Raw genomic sequence first — 26,107 nt, 5'->3', positions numbered from 1 at the left:
ACAACCACAGCAGGGATTTTCTCAAAATTCTTGAGGTGTCCGCGCGTCCATAAACCTGATTAAACTGCGCTTAATCATCATATATCACAGTTACTGGGCAACAACTTTAGCATACGTTACATTTCCGTAAGTGCCGTTGATAATCATCATACAGTTTTCTCCCTGAATTTCCAAACGGTTTTTGATGCAGGTGAAATCCGTAATCATGCAGACCTTAGTTCGCGAGATGACGCTGCGGATCTTGGTCGTGGCCACTCTCATGGGAGCATGTTTTAAACAAGTGGATGCAGGTTTGTATTATACACTTTAGGAAAGACTGTTAGAGTTACCTTTCTACACGGAGTATTTTTTTCTTGGCTCTCCTTTTTAATCCCTTCTTTAGCCCTCCCTTTGAGTGGCCATCAGGGGCCTTTTTAAATGGGCGAAAAACACCAAAATGTCAAGACGAATATTTGGACTAACGTAGAATTGTGTGTCACTGACAAACGAAATAGCTGTTACTTGAACGGCGTTATCAGTCAATGTATTAGGACAATATTTGTCCCTTTTCCATGTTAAATTTGTATACATGTTGTGATCTTAATTTCAAAAACAAGACAACCGGCAAGCCTATAGTAAAGAAGGTCCCGGACCAGTTATGTACGTGGTCTTGGTCGTCATACAAGTCATATTTTTGGGCCAAGGTGAGGTAGTCTAATTAAACAATCAGTCAGCGATTTAGTGAGAATTACAAAGAGCAGTCCCCAAATGATAAAAAGGCCTACATGATGGTCGCAGACACGGAATATAGTAAGTGGGAGTAAGTGGGTTTCTGAACAAAGCGCCTCGGTAACCTTGTTCTGTTGGCCTTCACTTCATAAAAACCGCCACCCCGCCACCTAGCTACTGTCTCTTTTATCAACATTTATGAAGGAAATGCAAAGCATTATGCGTAGCGCGCCACCACTCATTTATATCTAGTTCGATTTCCCCGCCATTGATATTTGTTCTGTCCTTTCAGGTGATTTTATGTTGGTGGCAGCCTCTGACAATTACACCATTTTCGCGGGAAGCATGAGTAAGCAATTGGCTGACTTGGCTGCTTTGCCCCTCGAAGGAGTCGAGAAACCTCAAGCACTAGACTACGATCCAACGGAGAACATGGTGTACTGGACTCAGTATCACCCAGACACTGGTATCGGCAAACTGTCCAGGGCACACCTCAACGGGACCAACCAAATGATTCTACTTTCAGATATCCGGGGTAAGAATCAAAGCATTTATATTTAACTTCCAATTGGGTACAACAAAACAGGCACGGAGGCATCCCCAGGCTATGGAGACCTGTGGCCCAACCGGTGTGTCTCTACGGCCTACCCGCTCAGAATTCGGGGAAGGTAAATTAAAAAAAACACCCAAAACAAACAAACAAACAAACAAACAAACAAACACCCCAACACCCCAAACAACAAACACCCCAACAAACAAACAAACAACTAGATTATGTTTGAGGACAAACACAGGGCTGCTTCGGTAATTTTTTGTGACGTGTGGCAAGTATCAAATATAAGTTCCATCAAGGAAGGATGTGTAGTTCTGTTTATAATAAATGGCGGCATATAATATGTGATTACATTCTCACAGGGCTTTGAATTATGACATCACATGTCACGTGATGACGTCATGATGCCGTCACATCAATTTGTATGTATAACTATAATTTCATAGTAAAAAAACAACTTAGCCAAAGCATACATCGTTGAAAGCAAGTTCACATCTTTCACCAATTTTGAATTACAAGGCACTTCTGGTTTCAACCGGAAGGAAGGATCACGTGATTTTGCACATAATATAAAAAATGAATCCCTGGATTATTCTATCCATTCCCGCAAACGTCAAGTTCAGGTCGCTCACGGTTGATTTTATAGTGATTTTCAAAGATTAAATCTAACAATATTTAACGTGACGTTACGTGACCCATGATGACGTCATCGTGACGTCACTTCAATTTTCATCTATAACACATCTCGGTCTAGGTACAGACAAACTTTCAACCAAATCGGACCTGTAGTTCTGTAGTTATAGGTCTTCAAAATCTGCATTTTTAATGTGACGTCACATGTCAAGTAATGACGTCATCGTGACGTCACTTCAATTTTCATCCATAACACATCCCGGCTTAGGTACATACCAAGTTTCAACCCAATCGGACCTGCAGTTCTATAGATATCGGCCTTCAAAATATGCACGTTTAATATGACGTCACATGTCACGAGATTACGTCGTCGTGACGTCACTTTATTTTTCATCTATAACACTTCCCGGTTTAGGTACATACCAAGTTTCAACCCAATTGGACTTGCAGTTCTGGAGATATAGGCCTTCAAAATATGTTTATTTTAAATGACGTCATATGTTCTAGCCGAATTCTGCTAGAAAATGATCACAATAGAAAACTCGCACATAATGTGACGTCACGTGACTCATGATGACGTCATGATGATGTCAATGCTCGGCACACAACTTCAGATGTTGGTCTAAGTGTGTGCAAAGTATAAAGTCAATCGGAGTGATTTTATTGCCCAAAGTGCCTTCCACTGTAAAAACGTGTACAAATGCTATGAGGAATGGCTGAAAAAGAAGGAAAATAAGAACTAGAAATGTGTTTGTGGATAAACACAAGCTGTTTCGGATATTTGAAATACTCTGTGCACGTGATGAACACTTGATGACGTCACTTCAAACGTCATCTATAACACATCTGCTGGTGGTCTACCGGTAAGTGTCTGTCTGCCCTTTTAATGTGATGTCGTCATGATGACGTCACTTCAATTTCCATCTGTAATACATTCCTGTGTATGTGCATACCACGTTTCAACACAATCGGACTTGTACTTCAAAAATGATTTGAAAAATGCACATTTAATATGAAGTCACGTGACACATGATGACGTCATCGTTACAAAAATCATCGGGACCATCTTCGGTTGCTGGTCTAAGTGTCTGGTCTAAGTGTAAAGTCAATCAGACATATGAAAGTACCAAAGTGTATGGTTTGAAGAAAAACGTGTACAAAACCTGTGGGGGAAAAATGCATCTTTAATGTGACGTAACCCGACACCTACCTGATGACGTCACGATCACGAATTACTTCTAGGACCATTCGTGGGTTGTGGTCTAAGTATGTATCAAATCTGAAGTCGATCGGATTTACGAAAGTGCCAAAGTAAAGTGTTTTAAAACGTGTACAAACCCTACGGGGAAAATGCATCTTTAACTTGACTTAACCTGACACCTGATGACGTCACGATCATGAATTTCTTCTAGACTCATCTTTGGGTGGTAGTCTAAGTATATGCCAAGTCTAAAGTCGATCGGATTTACGAAAGTGCCAAAGTGTATGGGTAGAAGAAAAACGTGTACAAAACCAAAACTGGAGAGGAGTCTGAAAAAGAATAAAGAAGAAGAAAACAATCTTAACGAAAACAAGAGCTGTTTCGGTGTGTCACCGAAACAGCTAAAAAAATTAAAAACTTTAACGAAAACAAAGGCTGTTTTGGCTAGTTGCCGAACCAGCCAAATACTGAAAAGCACCCCTCCTGTAAATGTAACGCCATATTCTCCCGACGGTACGGGAAAAAAAGCCAGAAATCATTTTCATTTTCATGTAGTCGCATTTGGATTGGCTCTGGATTTGGTGGCCAGGATGGCATATTGGACCGATAATACTCTGGGACAAATAGGCAGGGTGCCAATGGATGGCTCTGGACCTAAGGAAATCATCATCGAAAGTCTTAGTCGTCCCCGAGGTATCGTGACTGACCATGACCAAGGGTAAGTACAACTCAGTACAACTCGTAGCAATTCTCCGGAGGGGGGGGGGGGGGGAGTCTCCCTCTTTAAAGAAAGAGGCTCTGCAAAAATGAAATCAATTTGAGGCATTCCCCAAAAAATATCCTTAAAGGAAAACAATACAGGAAGCGTGTGGATGAGCAATTAGAGGTAAACCGGAAAAAAAAACCCGGGAAAGTAGTGACATCAATTTGGGAGGGGCTTGCTCAATTGAAAAAAAAATGTATTGTTGATGCAAATATTCCTCTTGTATTTTAAGGTCAAATGCATTGGAGTGTTCGAACCACCGAGGTTTAAAGAAAAACAAAATGCAACAAAATGGCCTGTCAAACAATATCATATTTTTTATCAACAAAATCGAGGGCCGATAGTTTTTAGGTGTACATTCGATTCATAAAAAAGGCCGAAACAAATGGCAAGGCTTAGTAGATAGAGGAAAGTATACGCTTCATTTTCATGTGAAACACGTGCAGGAGACTTCTAATGTTTGGTCCAAATCGCCGGTTGAAAAATGAAGACTTTTGCGAGATTTCATGATTTGCAATCACAATGTACGCGTGTATAAGTACGCCGACGTACGTTGGCCTGAAAACATTGTGAATAGCACGTGCTAAAGTGCAATGAATGACTTATGAATATTAAGCAGGCAAAACTTGAGCTCGACCAATCAGTGGGCGTATGTGTCACAAGGTCAAGGGCGGATCCAGGGGGGCCAAAGGGGGCCATGGCCCCCCTCCCCCAAAAAAAACGAAACCAATTTTTTTTTTATGTGACATCGCAATAAAGGCAGGCAATGAGTACACCACCATCTTTTCCTCAAAAAACATTGGTTAAAGTGGTCAGAAATTGCCTCAGATCGCACCACAGAGCATCTAGAATCCGAACCCCACGCCGTAATTTTTTTGACCCACTTTTTGGGGGGACCAAAATTTTTTGGGGCCCCCAAAAAATTGTGTTCTGGATCCGCCCTTGCACCAGGTCACACCGTGTTTGGGTTCCTCGCTCTATGCTTTACAATGGCAACGATCTTTTTCGCGTTGTGAAAAATGGAAGTTGTTGGAAACACTAGGTGAACATCGAATTCTAAAATATTAACGACATCACGTTCACGAGATTTTTTGTAGATGAAGGTTCACTCTTTCCTTTGATTACCTCAACATTTGGGAGACTTTCGTCGTTCTCGAAAAAACCCGGAAATTTCATGAGCTAATTTTAAGTCGATTTGTCCTTGAAATAATATCGTCAAAATGCATCGAAATCGTTATTTTTTTGAGAAAAATATACCTTGATGGATGTTTGAAGTAGGTCTTTGTTTGTTTGGATCGGTTGTTGTTTGCCATGAAAATGACGAATTTTCTAAAGCTCTTTTTTACGGCCATCGTTCGCTGGCCTTGCGTTGCTGTCAATTGTGGGGACGAGAAAATAGAGCAGATACGCGTGGCTCGGCTACTGACTGCAACAGTGCGTCTTAAGCTTAAGACGCGCCGTTGGAAAGGCCTTCTTTCGTTGATTTCTCCAAAATGACAGCATGTCAGAGAGAATAATTTCACAGGGAATATAGTACCCTAACTATCTTTCAACCAAGTATGCTTTTCAACAATAATTACGTCAGTTTTTTTTTGGATAGCTGCAAATGATGGACTGTAGCTTTAAGCAGTAGTACTACGCTGTAAAGTTGCTAATAATTTTCCCAATCAGTTTTCGAATCCAGTGTCTACCGTCATACTACATGCTAAAACTTACGAATACGTTATATTTCCAAATGCGTGTTCCAGACACATTTACTGGACGGACGTAGGAGACGACACAGGCGTTCCAAAGATCGAGAGAGCAAACTCGGACGGGACGAACAGAGTCACCCTGGTTGCTGATAATTTGGTTTGGCCACAGGCCGTCATCCTTGATCATGAAAGTAAACGTTTAAATTAATTTCATCAAACCTAATACAAAAATATTAAAATGTTAAAATAAAGCACCGTCTTCCATGCATGCCTATCGTTATGGAAGTGGTCCGAGGATATCTTTTTTAAGGTAGCCGATCCTTTAGGGTGCATGCCAGTAAATAGGCCCGTAATTGCCTACGCCGGCCAAATCACGATTTGCATGCCCTCAATTCTCCTGTATTAGAGCAGTTAGTGCCATGAACTTGCGGTTTTGTATAAAAAAAGGTGGAAGTTGTGCAGATGACTGCCGCGAGGCCGTATTTCTGTGAAATTCGGATGAATTTATGTCCTAAATAGCTCTATTTTGCAATGGAGCGTAGACATCCCTTTTTTTCAAAAAGCCGATTGGTTTCAGAACTACTTTTAGAGTTGATCATCTTTGGATGGAAGCCCCCACAATCTGAACAGAAGGTAAATGACGACAAATAAGCTTTAACGTGCTTCAAACACCAAAGGATCATCAACGTTATCTTCATGGCGATAATTTAACTGCCAACTTCTTTCATATAATATTACGTGTAAAACATGCTATGCAATTAAAATGATACTTCTGTCGTCTTTCTGCAGCCAACCACTTGTACTGGTGTGATGGTGTTCTTGACACGATAGAACGATCGGATCTCCTTGGTAACAACCGGGAACTTCTGATAAACCTTACACAGTACGCGCCAATCCATCCATTCGACATGGTGATATACAAGGACTACATATACTGGAGCGATTTGGTTTACAGTGGGGTCATCCGTGTGCACCTAAATGGAAGAGGGGAACAAAACTTTGGCCCAACTTCTTTCCATGAGATAAGGCGAATTCACATCCAAAAAGGTTTGTATTTAGTGGTTTGAATCCACGTAACATCAACATATGTCATTAAATCTCTAGAAAGTGTAGACTTAAGTGGCTTAAGTCGAATGCCGCACGCTACGTAGAAAATAGACCCCGACATTTTGGTTTTGTTTTTGGATTTCGACTGTAAGATTTACATCAAGAAAAGAAGACAATGTCGAACACAATTTAGAAAACCCATCGTAGGCTGAAATGTATTTGCATATTTCTTTGACGTTGTGTTGAACGGCTAAATGAAATCAAAATGACCGTTTCTAATCCAGTTTGTGTCACAACCCAAAGTGTATGGTTTTCAACCATTCCCCCTGTCCTTTGTTTCTAACATCAGTAACTCGTCTCTCTGAAATCTCACTTCTAACAGAACCCAACTACTGTGACAGCTCTCCTTGTCTCAATGGAGCGACCTGTGAGGATATCGTCAACGGCTTTGTTTGTCACTGTCCCTCTGGTTTCTCTGGAGTTACATGCTTTGAAAGTAAGTGTTTTAACAGTTACTACCCCTGTTCGTCATGACATGTGAACAGTTTTCTGCAGCAGCTCTATATCAGCGAAATGTGGTCCCTAGGGAGCCATTTGTACTCCTGGATGGAAAGAGGGAATTGCAGTGAAGCTTCGTGCCCAAGAACACAAGCACAATTGTTCCCGTCAGAGTTCGATTACAATTTCGCATGAATCTGAACCGTAACTAAAATATCAACTACAACAAATTAGTCTCATTATAAAGACGTTAAAGGATGAGTATAGCAAACTTAATTCCAACGATTAAAAGTTCAGGCGGTTGAAAAAAATCTTCATCTCTTTCAGTCAGCTGTTTTGTTGGCTTGACTTTAATAAATATAAAATTTGTCAAATGACTCGCTTGTTGATACACAATTGTTATTGTTAGAGATGTCAAACATTTTTCTTGAGAATGATGATTTCTCCAAACTTTGATCAATACTTTCTTCTTCTTTTTCACAACAGATCCATGTAGCAGCTTACCATGCATGAATGGAGGAACCTGTAGCAGTTCGTCCGCAGGATTCACTTGTCGATGCCCGCCTCACTATGAAGGACCAACCTGTGCACTCGGTAAAAAAATAAATAAGAAGAAACAGTCAGTTCTTGTGATGGCTTGGTTGGCGACAAATGAAACTTAAAGTAAATACACTAAAAACAATTGTCTTTTTTTTCACAACAGATCCCTGTAGCAGCTTACCATGTGTGAATGGAGGAACCTGTAGCAGTTCGTCCGCAGGATTCACTTGTCAATGCCCGCCTCACTATGAAGGACCAACCTGTGCACTCGGTAAAAAAATAAATAAGAAGAAACAGTCAGTTCTTGTGATGGCTTGGTTGGCGACAAATGAAACTTAAAGTAAATACACTAAAAACAATTGTCTTTTTTTTCACAACAGATCCCTGTAGCAGCTTACCATGTGTGAATGGAGGAACCTGTAGCAGTTCGTCCGCAGGATTCACTTGTCGATGCCCGCCTCACTATGAAGGACCAACCTGTGCACTTTGTATGGTTTTCAACTGAAAAAACCTTAAAATGCGGTCCATCATCACCCCTGTTCTTAAGAAACCCACCCTTAATCATAACGCCCTTAAGAGTTATCGACCTGTTTCAAACATCATGTTCATTGGAAAAGTAATTGAAAAAGCGGCACCATGTCAAGTTACAAATCATATTAACAACAACAATCTTGGTGAGAAGTTCCAAGCATTACTAAGACTACCTTGCTTAAGGTCGAAAATTTTATCCTCAAATCCCTAGACAAGAACAAGGTTTTACTTGACATGTCAGCTCCATTTGATACATTGATCATGGAATACTTCTTGACAGACCTGAGACTCGTTCTGGTATTACAGGTGCCATTAAATCATGGTTCATGTCCTTCCTCTATGAACGTCGTACCAGAGCGTCCATTAAGACTATTCAGTCTTTTGAGCATGTTCTCAAATATTCAGTACCCCAGGGCTCTGTAATAGGCCCACAGTGCTTCACTCTGTACACCCATCCAAATGGTGATATCATCAGCGATTTTGATCCAAAGATTGCCGGTGATTCTTATCGTGCACTTACAAAACTTTCCACTTGTATTTCTAAGATCAATACTTGGATGGTTCATGTTTTTAATTCCCCGAAGGTCATCAGCACATTACCACAACTTCAGTTTAAACTTGGAGACATCTGTATAATCCCTCCACCACTGTAAAGAATCTAGGGGTTACATTTGACTCAGCCCTATCCATGACCAATCACATTAATGAAATTTAGCGTAAATTTCCATATTCGTAATCTGTGGCGGATTCGGCGAGTCCTCACTCAAGATGCATGCCATAGTGCTGTCAGATCTTTGGGTCTTTCTCGTATTGACTATGCCAACACACTGATGTACGGTGCCAGGGAAGTCGATATCAGACGCGTATATCGTCTTCAAAACAAATCTGCACTGCACGTCTTGTGTTTTCAAAAATCGCAAGAGACTCCGCTCTTCTTCTGATGTCACCCGGCTGGTTGTTCCTAGTTTCAACAAGATAGCTGGTGATAACTGAATTCTTTGTTGTTGCTTCAAAATTGTGGAATCAACTGCCGATTGATATCAGGAAAGCGGCGTCAACTGGGATCTTCAAGCGCCTACTTAATAACACACTTATTTCAAAATGTGTAATAAAGTTGTTGTTTTTGGTGTATAATTTCTTTTGAATTTTTCTGTAACTGTTTGTTGTTTATTGTAAGGCGTTGCGATCTTTGTAGAGCGCTAATGCTTGGTATTATTATTATTATTATTATTATTATTATTATTATTATTCTGTTAACAGTATTCACCAGCTTTGTTTAGAAATTGCATATTTTCCATTCATCAACCGATATTTAAAAACTGATTTTGGCATTAAAGTTTAGCTGGTGACTTTTATTTCCGTCACAAGATTATGCTGGTTGAAATCAGTAAGTCCGAATATTAGGGATGTAGGTCACCAGTGATTGTCTCGTAGGTTAGGACTGCAAAATAGTCTGACTATTTATCTCTCGTCTGGTTTGCAGTTGTAGGTTGCAACGCTCCATTCTTGCCAAACCACGTCAGGCTGTTGAAAAATGTCACCGTTTTTGCGCCTGGTGAGGAGGCTACCTTTACCTGTGATAGAGGCTACTCCATCAAGGGTTCGTCCAGTCATAATGTGAGCCGTGCTTGCTTGGCAGACGGCACTTGGTCTGGTGGATCAGTGCAATGCTATCAGGCTGAACAAAGTGATCCAGGTAGGTTACAATTAATGATTTAATATATCCACTAAAAGATAGTTAACCTGTATAGGTCTAGGAAGGAACGTAACACTTCTTGGAAGGCCAATCACAGTGCAAATTGTTCATCAGCATGCAGGACGTGTGTACGGTAATTCTGTCTCCTGGTAAAACTCTTCGGGGTACGGAATTACCTAGGTAAAACCCGTTAATTTCGTCCCCCTCAAGGTTATTTTGTCCCAAAAGCATAATGCCCGTTCCCTATGCTGTTTGGATGAATTCGGACTTTTCTGCCGTTAATGAAGATATTCATATGAACATATTAAATTTGGTCTCTTTAAGCCTATTAGCTGTGAAAGATGAGAGGTTTCTCATATCATGTTCAGCAATGGTTTCGCCTTTACACCGAAGTACTCTCAACCTATACAAATTTGAGTTTTTACTATGTGACTCATGTGCAATGTGTTCATAATAGAGTTAATTTCCACACAACACTTGTCGCGAGCCCGGGATTATTAAATGGGTGTGGGCAACCCGTAGTCTCAAAACGCACCGTATTTCAGTCAACCCGTAGTCTTGACTGGAATAGGGAGTTTGTTCCCCTTGGGCAATCGGACCCTAAAATCCGCGGTGGTAGCGCCCTCTATCATCGCTGCAACTCGACTGCGATTAGCAGTGGTTGGATGGGAACAAAATTCCAAAGCCAATCTTGGACCATGACTGCTGACATGTTTGGATGGTTTGACTATATTGTTTAAATAATACCTTTCTCTGGATTTTATTCTAGAAGAACGCACCATACCAGTGGTACCCATAACTGCAGGAGGCGGGGCAGCTGTCTTTATTATAGTCCTGCTGATTATTGTGATCATCGCACTCAAAATGTAAGGTTCATTTAATTGAGGCGGGCAAAAAATAAACATTGTCTGTTTTTTAGGATTCTTTGCAGGGGGTCGCCTTGGACATGACCCGACTGTATTAACATGGCCTTTTGTCTAATTAATAAGACCAAGCCCCTATTTTTTTTGGTATTTTTTTTTTTTTATATTATTTATTATCAAACACTTGCGACCAGAAGGCCAAATTGCGGTTTAATTTATAATAAAATGATTTTAAAAAGTTATAATAGTTCAAATCAAAGTAGTCATTACATTACAAAAATATACTACATTATTAGATATAAAAAATACACTAATGGTAAAGACCCACCCCTGTAATATTCTATAGCAAAGCCCCACTCCTATATAAAAACAAGCTAGCAAATTATAAGAAAATGAGCTCAAAAAACAGTTTTATCAAGTAAGAATTGCACATACACAACGGAATGCATTGGAAAAACCCAGACACTGTAAAAAGTAAAAACATCAAGCATGTGTGTTAAGTAATTTAGTAAGATACGTGATAGAGCTTTTTCCGTACCTTTCAACTCAGACTTTAGGTTCAATAAAATGCAGTTTTTTTGCCGAAGTTCCATTGCATGAGTATAATTATTTTAAAAAAAAAACAGCTCTTAAAACGCTCAGAAACAACACAAGATTTGGCAAATTGTAAACAAAGGTCTTCCCTCCTGTGAGCGAAGGTCTTAACTTTAAATTTAGACGGTGAATTATCGTAGGATGAATAATCGTGGTCCAAAAGGATTTTGTATTGCTTCGATACTGGAAGTTTGGTTTGAAGTTAGACCAGAGTGCCACACGGGTGAAGCATATTCAAAAATGGGCCGAAAATATGAGGTAAAGACTGTTACAAGATCTTCTCTGGGAACACCAAACTTTTTTAAGCGACTAAGAATGTGGAGGCGTCTGCTATCCTTAGAAATCAATTCTTGAACCTGGCTGTTCCATTTTAGGTTGTTCTGAAGTTATTCATTTGTTCTGAAGTACAGCGTGTGTCAATAAAAACGCAGGATTAGAAACAAAAATATTAAGAATATAAACCACCCCTATTCATCATAACGTTAACCCTCTTTTCAAAGTACCTTTCCTTCTCTTCACTATACTTTTTATCCCATCTCATTTGGACAATCCTGTCCAGAGATACTTATCAGTTGTTTCAAAGAAAGTTTTGTTCTGGTTTAATGGTCTTCAATGCATACCTGCATTGTACATAACTGGTCGTTGTGTTAAGGTCATTGAATCAGACCAACCCGCTTCAGAAGGGCTTCACAAAACTTGTCATAACTTTTGAACCAAAAGTCCAAATTCCACCAAACAAAAATCTTGTCAAAGATGAAATTATGGACAATCAAATCCTTACCAAATTAGGCACACCAGTAGCATAATTTTCTTAGAAAAAAAAATCGCTTTGAATTCTGCGTTTTTATTGACACACGCTGTACTTTGTGAAGTACTTGCCAATCAATAATGACAGCTTGTTACTGGATTCCACAGCTTGCGAAGAAAATTTTTAAGAATCAAAGTTTATATAGCAAAGTCGAAAATGTGATCTTTTAACATTTCAGATTGCAGTGTGACATTGATAACCATGTTTTTACCACTTGTGGCAGAAAAAAATTAGTCCTGGCGTGTTGCTTACTCAGTTGCTTAATTTTTCAATGTAGTTTCTTCTTGCTTTATAGTGGGTCTTTGTTTTGTAACAATTTGTTTCATTAGTCATTTGGGAAATTTATTGTCTTTCTGCTCTTCATAACATTTTCGACAGCTTTGTTTGGACTTAATAATAACATCAACGATAATCACCTCTATTGTTAGACCCACTTCACATGTGATTTTCAATCTTTTATTCGGATACACAGGAAGAAGAAGCGGAACAACCAGGAAAGGGTAGTGAACGTTCCGCCCATATCTTACTGCCGATCACCTCCCCCAGCGTATCAAGTTGATTCAGACTACCTGCAATCTGACTTCCAAGCCAATGCTTCGGGAAACAACAATCCATGCTATATGGCTGATGGCGCCGTCAACATTAATATGAAACAACCACTTCCCACATCGATTTATGAAGAAGTGCTGAATTGAACGGCCCGTTTGAACAGACCCATTTCAAATTACTATCCCGGCAAAGGCTCTCAGTTCTAGCCACTGCAGTGGTATACATTGCCCAAGGGCGGATCCAGGGGGGGGGGGGGGGGGGGCAAAGGGGGCCATGCCCCCCCCCCCCCAAACGAAACCATTTTTTTTTATGTGACATCGCACTAAAGGCAGGCAATGAGTACACCACGATCTTTTCCTCAAAAAAAAATTGGTTAAAGTGGTCAGAAATTGCCTCAGATCGCACCACATAGCATCTAGAATCCAAAAAATTTTTCGGGGCCCTTAAACGTACCCCACGCCGTAATTTTTTTGACCCACTTTTTGGGGGACCAAAATTGTTTTTGCCCCCCCCCAAAAAAAATTGTGTTCTGGATCCGCCCTTGACATTGCCCAGCTTGTTTTCTTGTTTTCAATTTTCTCCACAATGTTTTTGTGTTTATTTGCAATTTCTCTGTATGACAATTTGCAAAGCAGCTATCTTAGGACAATGATTTGTTCCGCTGCGTTAGTCAAAGATTTACACTTTGTGCATTTTTTTGTTTTTGAATTCGAATTAAAAAACACCTTTTATGATGGCTGATATCCATAAAATTAACGGTTCAGGTTGAGTCCTCCTACGACCAAACACGTCAAGCACACGGGCAATTTCTGCGTTTTTGTCATAAGTGTCATTTTTCAAAAAAACTCTTACAATGTAATGTTTATTTTTTTTCTTCAGCGCACCAATGTTCAATTGATATACCTACGGCTTTTTTCTAGGTGTCAAGGGACTTAAAGATATAGTCCATCATTTGTAATTTGTGCACTTTGTTCGTTTGAAGCAACAAACGTGTTCAAAATCTAATGAAGGATACTGAACAACTAACCTGATGAAGTTTCAGCTCAGCTTTAGCTGTATATTCCGAGAAAAACAGCATTCTAGGATCTCAATTTCAAATCAAAAGTTGCTGAATCATGTTTTGAATTGTTTTGAATTGCAGCTATACGCGATGTCGCGCACTGATCCGACGAATTATAGCAACTGCGCGCGCCTGTGCGTCGTGCCAATGCTTGCGCGCGCTGCGCCGAATAACAAAACGAACTACTAATTTAAATTTTCCTACGGTGCGTCGAAAGGCCTTCTTTCGTTGATTACTTCAAAATGACAGCTTGCCACAAAGATTAATTTCACAGGGAGTTTAGTCCACTTACTATCTTTCAACCAAGTATGTTTTTCAACAATAATACGCCAGTTACTTTTTCGGATGGCTGCAAATGATGGACTATAACTTAAAAAACCCTGCAATTTTGTGAACAAGTGTAGGCCTAGCATTAATTTTTTTCTAGATTTTGTTTCTATATGATTGTGGGTGCATGTACAGAGTTACATTATTTAAGTACTGCAAACATTTTGGTTTCTTACTTTCGGCGCCTTTCCGAATAGCTCGGGATGGCTATTTGCAAATTATAATGTTTGCAACGCCGACATCCTATTGCTACAGCTGAAAGGCTAAAATCTCCCAATCCTATATAACAACAGTTGAGAGAACATGCAGCCCATTCTCGCTATGTGTAAAAAACAAAGGTCTTTCGTGTGTCTAATCTGGCTGGAATTACACTTTTAGAAAATATAAAAATAGGACGGGATGCAGCGTAGATTTAGGGCTAGATAGAAGACGTTACTTTCAGTTGTGATGGTTTGAAAATGCAATTAATAATGACAAAAATGTTACAATTAATGGACATTCATAAAAAATCTCAGACAATTTAGCCATTCCTATTGGTCGAGAGCCCGTCACGTGGCCGGTCTTAAACGGATGATAAAGACATGGCTAGTTGGTCTTAAACACTTTTCCAGTGTCACATAAAATGTGGACTCCTACAAATCCAGTGCCTCTTACCGTTTTATTGGTTGAACGTTCACAGTCCTCGCGTAGGCATGCGCAACACTACCAGTGAGTCAGAATTTTATAGTTCTAAATTCAAAACGCAACGCCCCAGGTGCGTTCTGCGCGACATCGCACAGAACGTGCCACGCGCGCGTCAATCTTCATAAAAGGGTTGTTAACATCTTAATCGCCAGCTGAACACTCCATTATTTAACTGGGGTCCGCTCATAAGTCCGAAACCTCATAGCTCCGACGCCTCATAGCTCCGACGCCTCTTAATTCCGACAAATTAAACGCCTCGTTTTTCCGTTGTCGGACTTATGAGGCGTCGGACTTATGAGGCGTCGGACCTATGAGGCGGAATAAATAGATTTTATGCCTCATAAGTCCGACGCCTCATAAGTCCGAAATTTCGGACTTATGAGGCGTCGGACCTATGAGGCGACGGACTTATGATACGGCCCCATTTAACTAGAGGGATGTTTCAAAAAGCATGAAGTGAACTTGTTAACAAAATCGGGATTTTTTGACCGAAATATTACATTTGTTTTACCGAAAAGGTATTTATGAATGGGAATAAATATGTGCTCGGTCGGTATTAATCACTCTGTTTAAGACCGCTTAGAGTCTGGGTGCTGATAATTACCCTCGCCTTCGGCTCGGGTAGACTCTGCGGTCTTAAACAGAGTGATTAAAACCTCTCGAGCACACATTTATTCCCTTAATAATGCAGTTATATTTTACTCAGTTATTCCTTTACGTATAATATGCTTATTAACGGTACTAAGGTTATGATGCGTGCATGCAATTGCTTATTACAATTATATTTGCCTATTGCATTTATATTTTACTCAGTTGTTATTTTACATATAGCACTCATTTATTAACGGTATCAAGGTACGATGAGTATATATTTGCGTTTTGCAAAATATTTACTCAGTTATTATTTGAAGCCCCTGTCACACCTTTGCGTATCCTAATTCCTTATGAGTTCCTTATCAAACATTTTCAATACGCAGCCGTACGCTCAATTAACGTCGAAATGTTTTGAACACTTTGACTTATGTGCGACGCACATCTAGCGTACAAGTAACGAATTCAGCGCATCCATTGCGTATGAGATGCGTATGAGTTGCGTATGCAGTGCGCAACATTATTTTTTTCGAGCTGTGAATAGGTCAGTATGCAGTGCGCATGCCGAGCGTATTTCGGACGCACCCGACTTATGCCGACCGCATGCTTGAAGCACTTCTGAGCGTATTACCGCCGCATTTCGGCCGCTCGCCGTTCAGCGTGCGTTGCATCTGCGCTGCAAGTACGCTATGTATACGTCCAATACAGGCGGCTCATATGCTGACGGGGTGCGTCACGAACACATAGCGTACTCGTAACGCACTCGACCGATGCGGGACCGATGCGCTGCGTATTTATAACTTATGACCTGCGTAACAGCGTACGCAGCGTAGTTTTGTGCATGCCCAAAACTATCCTGCGTACTGGGCCGTACCATGCGTATATCTGCGTACATTAAACCTACACAAAACGATACAGATGCATATGAGGTGCGTATTGTGCGTACGACTGCGTATGAAAAAAATGTCAATGCGCAACTCATAAGGATTTAGGATAAGCAGAAGTGTGACAGGGCCCTAAAGCCCCTGTCACACTTTTGCGTATCCCAATTCCTTATGATTTCCTTATCAACAATTTTCAATACGCAGCCGTACGATCAAAAACGTCGAAATTTTTTGATTACTTTGACATATGTGCGACGCACATCTAGCGAACAAGTAACGAATTCAGCGCATCCACTGCGTATGAGATGCGTATGAGTTGCGTATGCAGTGCGCAAGTTCGCCATCTGTGCGTTTGTCATAAGTTACGAATAAGTACAATGCGCTGCCCGCTCGCAAGACGATCGGTACTAATTCGTGCAATACGTCGCTATGTATACGTCCAATATAGGAGGTCAGCGTATTGCCGCGTATGAACGGCTTATCCCTCACGAGCACATAGCGTACTCGTACCGCGCTCGACCGATGCGGGACCGATGCGCTGCGTATTTATAACTTATGACCTGCCTAACAGCGTACGCAGCGTACGCAACGTAGTTTTGTGCATGCCCAAAACTATCCAGCGTACTGGGCCGTACCATGCGTATGCCTGCGTACATAAAACTTACATAAAACGATAGAGATGCATATGAGGTGAGTATTGTGCGTATGAAAAAAAGTCAATGCGCAACTCATAATGAATTAGGATACGCAGAAGTGTGACAGGGCCCTTACTTATATAACACTGATGTATTAATTAACGGTTTCAATGTTACGATGCGTATATATATACTTGCGTATTGCATATACTCGGTTATTATTTTACCAATATAACACACGTATTAATCAACAATATCAAGGTTACGATGCGTATATTATACAAATAATGAGTGGCTCAGCGTGGAATGGGAGGAATATTATCGCCCAGTAAAATCTGGACTTTTTCATTTCACGAGGCGAAGCCGAGTGAACTGGAAAAGTCCAGATTTTACCGAGCGATAATATTCCTCCCATTTCAAAATTTAAAGCCACTCAATATTTGTTTTATATAACTGACATATAGATCCTTGTCAATTGATATATTTGAACTTTTTATTTTTCAATTCAAAACTAGAGGAAAATGTAATTCTCTCTTCCAAACCACCCCTTCACGAAAATGTTTGAACCCAACGCTGTAGCGCTGGCTCCTTGGAACAACAACATTTACACACAAATACCGCGTCATAATCCTAACTGTTGAATAGTATTTCCCATTATTCCCCATGGGCGGATAGTACTTTTTGAGCCGCGGCATGAATGGGAGCAATAACGAATGCCACGTGATGTGAGTTCCACCAATCAAATGACAAGGATCTGTTTGTCGGTTATTTAATATTAGTTATCCTGCGAGCGCGAGTGGAACACGGAATAATGTAGTGCGTCTGTGTCCCACAAACCACGATGCCGAAAGCCGAGTAGACTTGACTCAAGTCGGAATTTGCATAAGTCGGTATCTGAAAAAAAAGTAGCAAAAATCACTTAGTTTACGTCTTTCCGGATGCCCGACAAGGTACACTTCAGCGTGCGTTCCACTTCAGTGCCGTATAACAATGCGCACACATGTATGTACATTGTACAACACGCGTATTACACGTACATGTGTGTGCATGTATTGCAGAGCATGTGCATACATGTGGTGAAAAAGTTAGCAATTCCGACTTTATCAATCTGCCATCAGCACCCCCCTCGCGTGAACGCGCACATATTCATCGATGCATATTCAACACCATCTCTATGCATATGCAGCAACATCGCTTGACCAATCAAAGTAACCAATTTTTGAAGACTCGTTTATTATTTTCAGTAGGTATGGAAGGCTAAATAACAATCTGCAAAAGTTTTAAAAGAGTAATCTTAATCTGTAGATTCAAACACATTAAATTTGGATGATAATGCTAAGATCAGCTGCTCTTGGATTGAATTGATAAAGAACACGACATTCAAATGTTATTCAAAACAAAAGGGAATTTGTATTGGGGTTAACCTGTAAAAGATGTTGAGATCAATTGATACCGCTTCGTGTTTTGTGTACCCAGAGCCGTTTCAAAGCTAAGATCAGCTGCTCTTGGATTGAATTGATAAAGAACACGACATTCAAATGTTATTCAAAACAAAAGGGAATTTGTATTGGGGTTAACCTGTAAAAGATGTTGAGATCAATTGATACCGCTTCGTGTTTTGTGTACCCAGAGCCGTTTCAAAGCATTCAAACATACGCGTGCGTGTATCTGTTTCTACTCCTCACCATGGGATGCGTGTGCGGTCTCCACGAAACTTTGGCTGCGCGAACACGCAGACAAGGCTGATTGCGTGATAGGAATAATATCAAAACAACCTGCGTGCGTTTCTAAGAATAAAAACGCTCATTACCTGAAATACTGTGATATAATTGGCTTCTACCGACATCGGTAGAAGCCAATCACAGCGAAAATTAATTTCCACAGACTGTGTACAAACGTGGAACAAACCAGCGCGTACACTTGGCAGATTGACCAATCTGGGTTGCTGCATCACTTGAAAATAACATGTACATGTACGTTTTTAACATGATGGTCCGGATTCGACGCACGAGGGCGCGCGTTATGTACTGCAAGGACGTGTGCGATATGCGCTTTGAGTGGATTTACTATAATATAGGCACAGACCGAGCGCAACCCAGACTTAGCCAAGTCTAAAGGCCGAGTGGTATGTGGGCATTGATCTCCATGTGGGACACAGACGTACTACATAGACCGCTGGCAGATGCGTTCGATAATCGACGCGCGAAGGCTTGCGACGCCATGTTGTGGGACAGGCGTATATCTATCCATACACATTTTGTCCCATAACATGGCGTCGCTCAACTTCGCGCGTCAATTATCGATCGCGTCTGCAAGCGGTCTATTGTCCGTGTTCCACGAGCGCGAGCGTGATAACGAATTTATCTTCAAGCAAACTTGACGCGCAGTACATTTGGAACTAGCACGCTTTACATGGACATTCAGCAGTTTAGCGTATGCAGCTGGAATGGCGCTCGCATCTTGGAACCATGGATATAGAATAAAAAGACTAAAAAGCCTAGATATGCAGCGCGTGCATAAACGCGGCCTGGCATGGAGGGTCACGTGCTGGAGGAAAGATACAAATTGCGCGCTAGACGTAACGAACGCAACGCCGTGGACGCGCACAATGCGAGTTTATTTCTGTTACTGAACTTGAGACCTTCAAATAAAAACACAAGAGCATAGATCAGATAACACCGTTCCCATAATGTTGAAACACCAGTCTACTCTTGTTATTTCAATCAGTATTTCTTGAACATGAATGCTTCTAATTATGACTAGGGCCTACTTAGCTTTGGTTGTCTTAAAACAGGTTTATTTTTCAGAAAATAAACTGATTTTCCCAAAGCCGAAATGAAAAGTGGCACACCAACGTGTAAGCGTGCGTGCACGCATCGCGTAAATACTTGGTGCGCATTTCCGGCTTCGCGCGTGTTGAGCTTGGTCACGTGCTGGAGGAAAGATACATTTAGCTCCATTACTTTACGTTAATTTGTTGCGCGTCCACGAGAGACAACAAAAATGGCAAAGATTTATCGAACAGTGAATGGGCGCGTGTGGACGCGCTGCCGATCTAGTCTGTTTATTCTATATGCTTGGAACAGCGGAATAGACCGCTTGCAGGTGCGTTCGATAATCGACGCGCGAAGGCGCGCGACGCCATGTTGTGGGACAAGCGTATATCTATCTATGCACATTTTGTCCCATAATATGGCGTCGCGCACCTTCGCGCGTCAATTATCGATCGCGTCTGCAAGCGGTCTATACGCAGAGTGCGGTATGGACCGTGGCCGTGCGGTATGGTTATATGTAGCACGGCTTGTTGCCATTGATTGACCAATCAGGATCGAGGATTCAAATTTGCTTGAAGATAAATTTGCGAAGTGCAATGATAGTTTACTCAGTTATTATTTTACCTATAACACTGATTAACTAATTAATGGTATATATCATTGTTACGATGCGTATATATTTGCGTATTGCATATACTCGGTCAATATTTGTACCAATATAACACTGATTTATTAATTCACCATATCTAGGTTAAGCCCCTGTCACACCTTTGCGTATCATAATTCCTTATGAGTTCCTTATCAAAATTTTTCAATACGCAGCCGTACGCTCAATTAACGTCGAAATGTTTAATCACTTTGACTTATGTGCGACGCACATCTCGCGCACAAGTAACGAATTCAGCGCATCCATTGCGTATGAGATGCGTATGAGTTGCGTATGCAGTGCACAACACTATTTTTCGGGCTGCGAATAGGTCAGTATGCAGTGCGCGTGACGAGCGTATTCCGGACGCACCCGACTTATGCCGACTGCATGCTTGACGCACTTCTGAGCGTATTCCCGCCGCATTTCCGCCGCTCGCTATTCAGCGTGCTTTGCAACTGCGCTGCAAGTACGCTATGTATACGTCCAATACAGGCGGCTCATATGCTGACGGTGTGCGTCACGAACACATAGCGTACTCGTAACGCACTCGACCGATGCGGGACCGATGCGCTGCGTATTTATAACTTATGACCGTCTTTTTATTCTATATCTATGCTTATGACCTGCGTAACAGCGTACGCAGCGTAGTTTTGTGCATGCCCAAAATTATCCTGCGTACTGGGCCGTACCATGCATATATCTGCGTACATAAAGCCTACGCAAAACGATAGAGATGCATATGAGGTGCGTATTGTGCGTACGACTGCGTATGAAAAAAATGTCAATTCGCAACTCATAAGGAATTAGGATACGCAGAAGTGTGACAGGGCCCTTAACGATGCGTATATATTTGCGTATTACAATGACAGTTTACTCAATTATTATTTTACCTATAACACTGATTTATTAATTAACGGTATAAATCATTGTTACGATGAGTATATATTTGCGTATTGCATATACTCGGTCAATATTTTACCAATATAAGGCAAAAAAAAATATTCGGTCTCTGGTCAGACCAAAGTTCCGGAATTGACGTAGCCTTGACCAATGCTATCAGCTTGTTCCCATACGAGCTTGTTCCCGCTACCGCGCGCCGCGACATACGTTTAGCTATCCGTATCCGTTTTTTACTTACGTGTAGCGAGCGAGATATGCGCGTCGTCTGCACGTATGACGTCATACGCCACTCACTTTCCGATACACGTGCAGACGACACGCATATCTCGCTCGCTACACGTAAGTAAAAAACGGATACGGATAGCTAAACGTAAGTGTAAGCATATCCGTTCGCTTGCGAAACCTCCCTAATCCCTGTTAGTGTTCATTTGTTTTGAACGTACTCAGGACGGGCATTTACGTCTCAGCCAATGAAAAGCTTTGCTTGCCACGCTCCACCAACAGTTACCGCCCACCGTGACCGTCCACTGCCTTACTTTTATTATTCAAATTGTTCGCTGCTTCTATTAATCACGATAACAATGCAAGAGGATTCCAAGTCGTTGAGCGGTACAAATTTCAACAGAACAAAAGAACATTCTAAGTGGCAGGATCGGAAACCATAAAGTGGAGTTGTATAGTGCTGTACCTATAGGCGACATATGACGTGATGAAGAAAAGCACTGGAAATGTTGTACATGTACGTGTATACGTGTATAGGATACTATAGTGCACGTACAACTCAAACTCATGTTGAAATCTTTCGACAAAGTTTGTCAACCCTTTTTCCTGTCAATAAAAGTAAACACAAACAAATCTCTGTTTCTTTGAAGCTCTATCGTATAATCTCCGATAAATAAAAACTGAAATTAACAAAATAAAAGACTTGTTATCGATTATATCACATGTATTATAAATAAATAATTATAAATAAAAATTTGAAGGACTTGCCGAAACATGGGTCAGCTTAGTTTTTTTATTGTAGTTTCAGGTCAATGCACTCTTTAAACAGTTTGCAGCAGTTTTATTCGTTTTTAGTTATGAAAAGAATATGATAAAAATACGGTACATACAAATATTTCTTTTTATTGGAGATTCAGTTAAGGTTAATTTTAAACGTAATGAGCCAAACTTTTTTTTCAGCGTCGTTAAACATTTGCGATTTACTCTATAAACTAATGATTTACTCCATAAACCTCTTCTTTGTTTATAAACTTATGGCGATATGCATTTAAAACAGGTGCCCTCTCCTCGTCATTGATATTCACACGGGCACATTTGTCGAACGTCCCCCATTTCGTGCCTCACTTTCGTCTTGCTTTCAAAGTGACAGTATCCAACGGTACGTGGACTTTAGCTTTAACAGGCATACAAATGAATATGTCTTGTTAATCTGAATACTGACTGTACCCTGCGTAACATTTATAATCCTATGTACCGTTTTTATTGTTTTTCTAAGTAGCGCTCGTACCCTGCCTTAGCCTTATTATTTCCTTGCGTTCCGAGTGTATTGTTAATCTGAATACTGACTGTTCCCTACGTATAAGCCTTTTTAATCCTACATAGTTTCCATTGTAGCGCTCGTACCCTGCCTTAGCCTTATTCTTTCCTTACGTGCCAAGTGTATTGTAAATCTGAATACTGACTGTACCCTACGTAAGCCCTTATAATAGTGTCTATTGTAGCGCTCGTACCCTGCCTTAGCCTTATTCTTTCCTTGCGTTTCAAGTGTATTGTTAATCTGAATACTGACTGTACCCTACGTAAGCCTTTATAATGGTGTCTACATGTATAGCGCTCGTACTCTGCCTTAGCCTTTTTCTTTCCTTACATTCCAAGTGTATTGTTAATCTGAATACTGACTGTGTGCTGTACCCCTACGTAAGCCTTCAGAATAGTTTCTATTGTAGCGCAATCTTGGTAAAAAGGTGCAGGCAAACAAAATATGCCCGTGCAGAGAAAACCCATAAACAGAGTGTTGAAATAATTCCAAAGAAAAGCCAGCTCTTCGTCGAGAAAAAAATCAACAGGGGTACACTTATCAATAACACAAAGGAACATGATTGTGGCCACGGGATCCATGACTAAAGGCAGTATGTACAGTAGGCTAAATGCTGAGAGGAATCCCTGCAGTTTGAATTCATATACCTGCACTAAACTAATTACGTGCGTAATTCTGTTTGCTTTACCGACTAGATTTTGTTCAAAACACATCATGTACAATGTACATGTACTTGCAAAATTGCTTCGATAGAGAGATTCAGCAGGTATTGTGTCAGACAGCTTTCTTTGTAAGAGATCCTCTTTTGTTATTTAGATTTTTGTACCGCTCAACGAGTTGGAATCCTCTTGCATGCAGCAAACAATTTGAATAATAAAAGTAAGGCTGTGGACGGTCACGGTGGGCGGTAACTGTGGGTGGAGCGTGGCAAGCAAAGCTCTCCATTGGCTGAAACATAAATGCCCGTCTTGCGTACGTTCAAAACGAATGAACACTAGTTGTACTATACCGTTAGCCCCAACGACCCTTGCGTGTGCTTTGTGTGCATGTACGTACGCCACACACACACTTCCGCAAACAGCCGTACAGTAAGTCGAGGTGGAAGATAGCCTTGACGCAACCGTGTATGCTGAATATGATAATTAGTACGCGCTATGGTAAATAGTCTTCTCTCATTGGATAACGGCTGACAAAAAATGAATATTTATCAAATTGCATAATACGACCAAAGGTTTATAAACCAGACGGCCTGTGGTAACAATAATTATTGTAAAACACCCCCTTAAAATCTTAAATAATAGTAGAATAATATTTATAAAGTTACACATAGTTTGGGTCGAAACTGAAAAGAAAAGGATGAAAAATTAGACCTTCAAAAAACGGCAAACAGTACAAAACCGCACGCCGGCAAAAACGATGTCAACATGCACAGAGGCCACGTTGAGGCCGTCCACTGAAGGCACCGGCCCGGCTGGCGCCATGCAGTAAGACACGCTGCGCTCTCTTTCAGCGGCAAAAAAAAAGCGCTCACACTATTGAGTATATCATCCGCTGACTTTTGGGGGGTATTTCTTCTAAGCTGTCAAGGTGATATGGGAAAAAAATACGCTGTTGCACCGACAATAAACGTCGGCGGACTGTCTTTAAACTGTCCAATAATTCGCAATACTTTGGAAATAGTATCATTTTGAACAATTGTTCACTCATATATATAGCGGCATATTTCATTTGTTTGTAAAAATGGAGAAATGGTTTAATATGGGATTGAACATACATGTACGTGGTGTATACAGAAATTTGTGGGATCATGAATATGTATGTGCGGATCAAAGTTTACGGGCTTTGATTGGATATCGTGTAATATATGCGCATCAGAAATTCTCGGCCGATTTCAGTCGAAACTATAAAGAAACACATAAGGAATTCGCCACGGTTGCGTCAAGGCTATCTTCCACCTCGACTTACTGTACGGCTGTTTGCAGAAGTGTGTGTGGGGCGTACGTACATGCACACAAAGCACACGCAAGGGTCGTTGGGGCTAACGGTATAGTACAACTAGTGATTGTGTCGCGGCGCGCGCGGTGTGCGGTAGCGGGAACAAGCTCGTATGGGAACAAGCTGATAGCCTTGGTCAAGGCTAGAATTGACGCGGCCACGCGGCTTTTTTTTTTTTTTTCTTTTCTTTTTTTCTTTTTCTTCAAGCTTGGATTGTACAGACAAGATGGGTACTATTTTGCTTTTTTGGTGTCCTCATGTTCATTGGTGTCCTCCATAATTTGCCTTGGTGCTTTCGATCATTTGCCTTGGTGCAATTTCCCATTCCTTGGTGTTCTTTTTTAGGTAAAAAAAAATTGAGGAGGTGCGGAAATAGAGGGCGCTGTTGGAGCTACCGCGGAACATTTTTGGAAAAAAAAGATCGACGCGCATGATTAAAATCGACGCGCGCGCTGACCAGAGACCGACTTATTTTTGTTGTTGGCCTAACACTGATTTGTTAATTCACGATAATTATCTAGGTTAACGATGCGTACATATTTGCGTATTGCAATAATAGTTTACTCAATTTTTATGTTATCTATATAACACTGATTCATTAATTAACTGTATCAAGGTTATGCGTGTATATTTTGCTCATTTATTATTTTACCTACATAGTGAAAAACGAGGAGCCCAAAGAAACATATTTCATATTTAACAAACATGTGTAGCCCCCAAAACAATATTATGTCTGGTAAACCAATTTAAGAGACTACTTTTAAATACGATTTCAAGAATTGTTGTTGTACAATTGTTTTCAAACATCACCAGCGATAAAATCTCAGTGTAAAAGTTAAAAATATTCAACAAAGTCCTTTTGACGGCCCGTCTTTAAAAAAGAAGAAGTGGATTTTATAAATCGTATAGTTAGCTAAGGCAGGGTTGTTAATAAAGATATTGTGTACTATAGTTGTTGAAGCCAATATTCTATGTCATTTTCTTTTTTGTTCCAAACAGTCAAAACACACAATGAATAGTGGGTGTAAATCAAATTAGGTTTTGCCCTTCAACGACGTTTTTAACAGAGGTTGTGGAATGCTAGAAGACATTTCTGTCATTTTTGGGGTATATGTAGCCTAAGGTGTGATGAAATAAAATCGTATAGTTAGCCAAGGCAGGGTTGTTAATAAAGATATTGTGTACTATAGTTGTTGAAGCCAATATTCTATGTCATTTTCTTTTTTGTTCCAAACAGTCAAAACACACAATGAATAGTGGGTGTAAATCAAATTAGGTTTTGCTCTTCAACGACGTTTTTAACAGAGGTTGTGGAATGCTAGAAGACATTTCTGTCATTTTTGGGGTATATGTAGCCTAAGGTGTGATGAAATAAAAACGACTATTGCGT

The 26,107-nt window shown here is 40.6% G+C and overlaps 1 protein-coding gene across 1 annotated transcript; it reads left to right on the top strand.

Moving 5' to 3' along the window:
• Positions 1-205: 205 nt before the first annotated feature.
• Positions 206-12,824, top strand: LOC119736496 (low-density lipoprotein receptor-related protein 1-like). Its single transcript, XM_038210513.1, has 12 exons — positions 206-290; positions 1,001-1,243; positions 3,651-3,813; positions 5,607-5,743; positions 6,342-6,599; positions 6,982-7,095; positions 7,584-7,691; positions 7,801-7,908; positions 8,018-8,125; positions 9,652-9,864; positions 10,634-10,730; positions 12,602-12,824. The coding sequence occupies exons 1-12, from the start codon at positions 206-208 to the stop codon at positions 12,822-12,824; spliced, it is 1,857 nt and encodes a 618-aa protein (XP_038066441.1).
• The last annotated feature ends 13,283 nt before the right edge of the window (positions 12,825-26,107 follow it).

This window comes from Patiria miniata, unplaced genomic scaffold (genome assembly GCF_015706575.1).
Source record: "Patiria miniata isolate m_02_andy unplaced genomic scaffold, ASM1570657v1 HiC_scaffold_3, whole genome shotgun sequence".
Lineage (NCBI taxonomy): Eukaryota > Metazoa > Echinodermata > Asteroidea > Valvatida > Asterinidae > Patiria > Patiria miniata.
The sequence above is the reverse complement of the archived record's forward strand: the minus strand, read 5'-3'. Positions and strand labels throughout refer to the sequence as shown.

Coding starts and splice junctions, on each gene's coding strand:
- LOC119736496 (XM_038210513.1), top strand. CDS start 206: ATGCAGACCTTAGTTCGCGAGATGACGCTGCGGATCTTGGTCGTGGCC. Junction 291..1,000: donor TTTTAAACAAGTGGATGCAG/GTTTGTATTATA, acceptor CTGTCCTTTCAG/GTGATTTTATGTTGGTGGCA. Junction 9,865..10,633: donor GGCTGAACAAAGTGATCCAG/GTAGGTTACAAT, acceptor ATTTTATTCTAG/AAGAACGCACCATACCAGTG.